General features: G+C 47.7%; 1 protein-coding gene across 1 annotated transcript in view; it reads right to left on the reverse strand.

Moving 5' to 3' along the window:
- The window catches only part of Kctd14 (potassium channel tetramerization domain containing 14), an 18,213-nt gene extending 11,933 nt beyond the window's left edge, over window positions 1-6,280 (reverse strand). The window contains exons 1-3 of the mRNA XM_026784422.1: window positions 6,221-6,280; window positions 5,838-6,040; window positions 820-931 (exon numbers count right to left, since the gene is read on the reverse strand). Of these exons, the coding sequence (XP_026640223.1) occupies window positions 820-931; window positions 5,838-6,040; window positions 6,221-6,280 (375 nt within the window). The remainder of the gene's footprint in view (window positions 1-819; window positions 932-5,837; window positions 6,041-6,220) is intronic.
- Between the last annotated feature and the right edge of the window lie 426 nt (window positions 6,281-6,706).

Here is a 6,706-nt window from a genome sequence, read left to right on the forward strand (position 1 = left end):
TGGTGCCCTCTTCTGGTCTGCAGACATACACACAGACAGACTATTGTATACATAATAAATAAATATTAAAAAAAAGAATGATTCTTATTATTTCTTGTTCCTGTTTTGTTGACAGTGCTGGGGACTGTGTCCTGATCCTCCCACTGAGCCACATCCTGAGCCTTTGAGCGTTTGATCTATGAACTAAAACTGAGTGTGTGCTTTCCTGTGTGGACATGTATAGACTTCTTCAATAAAATGCCCACCCTTCCTTCTTGGGGTCTAGCACTACTGTGAGAATAGCCCCAGTGTTATCCTCATTAAATTCAGTTACTCTTTCTCCCTTCTTCTCCTCCTGGCTTTGCACACAGCAAACGCCCTTGTGCTCCCAAAGTCCTGTCACCCAGCCCATGCGAGAAGGTAAGTAAGCAGGGCACTCTTTGGGGCACAGGGACAGTGTGGGAGCTGGCCAGGCTACCCCTATCAGGCAGAATAAAGGACTGACTGAAGTACCCTCCCCACCCCACCCCCGGACTATGCAGAGCCAGAGGTTTTCAGAGGGGACACACAGAGGCGCTAACACAGACTAAGTGAGGTGAGCCAGGGAAGAAAAGAGCAAGTGAGAAAAGGCACAAAGCTTGGTGGAGCGGGAGGGGGGACCGCACAGGTATCTAAGGAGTTTACTGACAGGCGTAAGAAGATGCTCCCCGGGGTAGGGGTAGGGGGACTACTGGAGGGTGGGCGAACGAAAACGGAACGGAGCTAGGAAAGCATCCGGCGGGGGTTGGAGGTGGGACGTTCAGGACAACGGGAGCAGCCGCTGAGCAGGGGCGCACTTACAATGTCCGGGTCAAAGCCCAAGATCCCGGACTCCTGGCTGCGTTCCTTGAGTTGGTTGGAGGGCAGAGACTCCTGGCTGAGCTCCTTGAGTTGGTTTGCCGGCAGGCTCATCCTGGTGGGAAAGGACAGCTCGCAATGACCACACAGTACCGCCTTGTGCTGATAACTTATGGACGGGAAACACAGTCCTGCCACGTGTCGAAAACTTCCCAGCCTGAGAGGCTCGTGACTCCACGCCCCTGAGAAACTCTGTGCCTCCCCGTTGCCTCCTCTGTGAAACATCTGTAATACTTGCTTGTTTAGCTGGCTTAAAAGCGCTCTGAGGTGTTGAGCACCGACCCCACTGGGTCTTTGAACTGTCATCAACTTCAAGTAATCTATAATCTTTCAGGGAAGCGGTACTAGGAGACAATTCCGGGGCTCTCAGAGGGTAGATGTCAGACCAGAGACTATAAAACGGTAAGTAAGAAGAAGAAAAAAAATGCTGCCACTGAAGGCAAGCGCTGTGAAACTTACCTGTTCCATGCCTTAGTTCTGAGTGAGAAAAGTCTTCTCTAAAACATATTTACACTACGGGAGCCCGGTACGGTCATCAGCAGCGACAACAGCCAGACACTTGATTCAAATGAAACTGATTAGACGCTGCAATCACACACTTGGCAAAGGAAATAAAACCCAAGAGACTGGAGCGTGGTTCAGTGGTAGCACACTGCTTAGCCTGTATAAAGTCTGGTTTGAGCCACAGCAAAACATACAATACACACACCCCACAAAGAAGAGAGCTAGGAAAGTGGGAAGGAAGAAGAAAATGACACCCACCGTGTTCGTGTCCCACCGTGTGTGTGTGTCCCATAAAAAGATAATAAAACCAATTTTTTTTTTTTTGGTTATTCGAGACAGGGTTTCTCTATGGTTTTTGGAGCCTGTCCTAGAACTAGCTCTTGTAGTCCAGGCTGGTCTCGAACTCACAGAGATCCGCCTGCCTCTGCCTCCCGAGTGCTGGGATTAAAGGCGTGCGCCACCACCGCCCGGCTAATAAAACCAATTTTCAAAGAATGTACACAGATAGCAAGGAGTCCTCAAAGAAGCTCACTGTCCAAAACCACAAACAACCACTAAGGAAAACAAAGTGTCCATCATAGGAAACAAAAGTCAAAGGAAACAAGCCCGGGCCCCTCATGTACAGTGTGAACGGATTTAATGTCATGAGATAAATGAAAGAGCGTATCTAAAACACGGGCTGCAGGTAGGTATGTGGTAGTGCATTGCCTAACATGCACCGGACCCCGTCCTAAACACACATCTACAGAATCAAAACCACACCTAAACCCAAACGTGAGTAAAGAATAAGAAAATACAATGTTTTAAAAGACCAGGGAGATTTTTTGAGCCCAATAAAACCTCTAAAAATGCAACACTAAGGTAGCCGAAATAAACCCTTCTGCAGCTTAGAAGGATTTAAACTAACGGGCAGTTGAAGGAGCAATGATGTGTGTAATGATCTGTCCTGTCCCTTTAAGAGACAAGCCACGCCCACTCCCTCCCCTTATGGGAACTGTAAGAGCAAACGCCTGAGAAGTCTGAGAGGCAGGAAAAGGAGTGTTCAAACTTTGCTGGTTGGAATGTCAACTGCTGTAATTGTTAGACGTTAATATAACCGACTCTATGTAAAGACATGGAAAATTTTAAGAAACTTTGCTTGATCAGGAGTTGGTTAGGGCACTGGGTTCAACATACTTTATAACATCAAGAGTTAGCTGGAGGGGGCTGGAGAGATGGCTCAGTGGTTAAGAGCAGTGTCTGCTCTTCCAGAGGTCCTGAGTTCAATTCCCGGCAACCACATGGTGGCTCACAACCATCTGTGATGAGGTCTGGTGCCCTCTTCTGGCCTGCAGACGTACACACGGACAGAATATTGTATGCATAATAAATAAATAAATATTTTTTAAAAAGAGCTAGCTGGAAACAGGAACCTTTGCAAAAGCACAAACTATGAAATGTCCCTAGCAGAAGTAGCCCACACCTTGCGTCTAGTGAACTGACCCTAAATGTCTAGTTTGCAGTTCATAATGTCAACCCCAGATGATGACGGGGGTCTCCTCCCTACTGCGCTGTGTCTAGTGTTGTGGTCCCCAGCCTAGCTGGAGAGTGCGCTGAGTAAACCCTGCTTTTGCGTTTTGGACTTGACTGGATTCCGGTGGTGGTCTCTCTGAGGGTTCTCAACTTGGGCACAACATCTAAAACAAAACAAAACAAAAAACCCACTTTTGGTTATCCACCCAACAGAAAAAAAAAAAAGGCCCATTTTGTATGAATATATTTACCACTGATCTGTTTGTGTTAGCCAGATTAGCTACAGTTAGCAGCTGAGTAAACCTCAGTCTGTCTTTGCCCGGCAATGCTGTGTGTCTGTTGAGAAGATAGGGAGGGACTGGGGAGGCAGCTCAGCAGTTAAGAGCGCTTGTTGTTTTTTCAGAGAACTAGAGTTTGGTTCCCAACACCCACATCAGGACGCTCACAACTACCTGTTAACTTCAGTTCCGGGGACTCTGATGCCCTCTTCTAGCAGGAGAGAGGGAACTTAATTGAGAAAATGCCTCCATCAGATTGACCCGCAGACAAGTCTGTGGGGGATTTTCTTTACTGATGGTAAATGCGGAAGAACCCAGCCCACTATGGGTGATACCATCCCCGGGCTGGTGGTCCTGGGGTATATAAGAAATCAAATTGAGCAAGCCCAGCAGAGCAAGCCAATTAAGTTAAATGAATGTAAGCAGTGTTCCTCCGCGGCTTCTGTTTTAGTTCCTGTCTCCAGTTTTCTGCCTCGAGTTTCTGTGGTGGTGGCTTCCCTCAATAAACTGTGACTTGGGATAGATAAGCCAAATAAAACCTTTCTTCCCCAAGCTGCTTTTGATCATGGTCTTTATCGAAATAATAGAAACCAGTGTTAACTGCCGTTATCCAGTTGGTTGGGTGTAGGAATGGAGAGGCTTTTTGTTGTTAATATATCTTTGCATTGACATTAGTTACAGTAAAAAGGTGAAAAAACAAAAAAGCAAGAAGTCAGCTTTTCAACGTGAACAATCTAGAAAGGCTGACGAGAAGAGTGGCAGGGAAGCTCGGTCTTGATGGAGGATGATGTTCACTTTTGAGAGACCAGAATTGATTTTTCATTAGAATGTTGTACAAGAGAAGAAGAGACAAGGTATATATATAGTCCTGACTCTCCTGGGACTCACTATGTAGACTGCTTGCCCTTGTCTGGCCTCGAAGTTACAGAGATCCACCTGCCTCTGCCTCCTGGGTGCTGGGATCAGAGGTGTGCACCACCATGCCCAGTTTGAACGCTGTGTCTTATGTAACAAATATCTAGAAATATTCTATGGGCAAGGAAATGAAGCGTGAAGAAATGAAATGAAGACCATATAGATTTCCAGAGCCAAGTTTGAGCTCTGTGACTGTAATTCTGTTGCTAGACAGACATTAGGACGACCTTGGAATTGAGATGAGTAGCTTGAAGTAAAACGATCCCCCCCCCACTATGGGTGCCACCATCCCCTAGGCAAGGGATCCTCTACTGTATAAGACTGAGAAATCAGTTGGTCATTAGCCCAGATGGGTTCCTGTCTTTGTGACTTCCCCTCTATTATGGACTGCAACCTAAACTGGGTGCTAGATAAACCCTTCCTCTTTTAGCTTGCCTTTGTCAGAGTTTTATCAAAACAAAAGTTACTGTGACAATGACTTTTCTCTCTTACTGGTCCTCTCTCTTGACCATGAAGAGTTAATTACTTTGTATCACAGTGCATTGATCCCTTTTCTGTTACTATAGCCAACTTTCTGAAGTTAGGTGTTCTATAAAGAAAAGAGATTTGCCTGATTGGTGGTGGTTTGGCACATGCCTTTAATCCCAGTACTTGGGAGGCAGAGGCAGGTGGATCTCTGTGAGTTTGAGGCCAGCCTGGGCTACAAGAGCTAGTTCCAGGACAGGCTCCAAAGAAACAAAAACAAAAAAAGAAAGAAAGGAAGGAAGGAAGGAAGGAAGAAAAGAAAAGAAAAGAAAAGAAAAGAAAAGAAAAGAAAAGAAAAGAAAAGGTGGTGGCGCACGCCTTTAATCCCAGCACTTGGGAGGCAGAGGCAGGCGGATCTCTGTGAGTTCAAGACCAGCCTGGTCTACAAGAGCTAGTTCCAGGATAGGCTCCAAAACCACAGAGAAACCCTGTCTCAAAAAAAAAAAAAAAAAAAGATTTATTCAGCTCACAGTTTTGGAGGACGCTAGATGAGAAATCCCTATTGATTCAGTCTCGAGTGAGGACTCCCCTGGCTGGGTCACATTATGGTGCATGGCGCCAGGGGAACATGTGAGACGGGAGAGATCACACTTCACACACAAAACCCAGAGAGAGACCAGGCAGAGGTCAGCAACGACCTCCGGCAGGAAGGTCCTAGCTTTTAAAGGTTCGGCCAACTGCTAACATCGCCACGAGAAGCCACGTATGCGCATACCACTCATATCCAATCCACAGTGCGCCTCCAGCAACATCCCTCGGCCAAAATGGCCAAGCCGCGTAGAGGGGGCTATGATCTCCTAGAGTCACGCTTCCCTGATTTATACAGTCCATAGAGCACTTTGCTTTAAGCAGTAGGACTCCCAGAGGGATTAATGGCAGACTGGGATGATTCCCGCGGGGAGCCAGCGTTCACAAGGACCTTCAACCCTGAGTGGAGGGCGCGACACTGAGTAACAGCTTTTAGCTCCATTTCCTGTCTCCCCCGACCCAGCTGTCTGCTCTCCTTGCCTTTGTTCCTGCTGCCCCTTCTACTTTGAGTGTCCTTTGCCTAGAAAGCTCAGAGTGAGCTTTGAAAATGAATTTAGTCGCCCCCCCCCCCCACGTCCCCGTCCCAACTTTTGTATTCATTAGCGCATTTAACCCTCACAGCTCAGATGAGGGAAGGGCACCTCTGTTGCGGTGACCCCTCTCTCAGAGTCTGTAGCAAACAAGAGACCTGAGTGTTACCTCTGGCTTTGCCACTGGGTCTCAGTATTTTGGCAGTCCCTGTCCGCCTCTGTGTTTTGTTCTCTACCTGTATAACACGGTAGAGGTTGGGGCATTATCTGAAAGCGCGTCCTTGTAATCTCCTCTTGGTTCGTGCTCTGGTCACAAAAGAATTCAAAATGCTGCATGCCCTTGTCTGTGACTGGGTCTTCTTTCCCTCTGGCCTAGTTCCGAGAACAAGCGAACAGCGCTGCTCCTTTCTGCCCTCCTCCCACCGACCCCAGCCCTTTGTTCTTCTTCCCGAGACAAAGCTGCTAGTCCCGATACTCCCCAAGCAGTTGGGCTTCATGCCAGCCAGTCAAGTGGCAGCTGGGGCTCAGATGAAAGGGCCCTCAGAAAGCTACCTGTGGCAAAATGCCCAGCCCAGGCTCGGCAGCTTTGAGCCCAGATGCCTCAAGAGGCATCGTGTCCACCACTCCCACACAAGGCTCTCTTTGTGAGCCTCACAGAGGGACACAACCCTGCCAACCCCCGGCTACCCGCTTCCCTTTCCTCTGTTCGATAATAGTTTGAGAAATAGCCCTTAGGGAGTGCTTCGGGCTTAGATCAGGTTGTCCTGCCCTTGTGCCTAGGAGTCTGGAACGTTTACCCCCATTTAATCTTCAGAACTGCGCAGGTAGCAAGTACTGTCTTTTTCCGTTTTCTGTTTTAGGCAGGGTCTGGCTTGTTATGTAACCCAATTAGTCTTGAATTTGCAAGTCTCCTTCCTCAACCTTCTGGCTGCTTGGATTACACCGTGCACCACAGATCTGGCCACCATTGAAATCGAGATTCATTTGCAATCCCCTCTCTCTCTCTCTCTCTCTCTCTCTCTCTCTCTCTCTCTCTCT

This window comes from Microtus ochrogaster, chromosome 22 (assembly GCF_000317375.1).
Source record: "Microtus ochrogaster isolate Prairie Vole_2 chromosome 22, MicOch1.0, whole genome shotgun sequence".
Classification (NCBI taxonomy): domain Eukaryota; kingdom Metazoa; phylum Chordata; class Mammalia; order Rodentia; family Cricetidae; genus Microtus; species Microtus ochrogaster.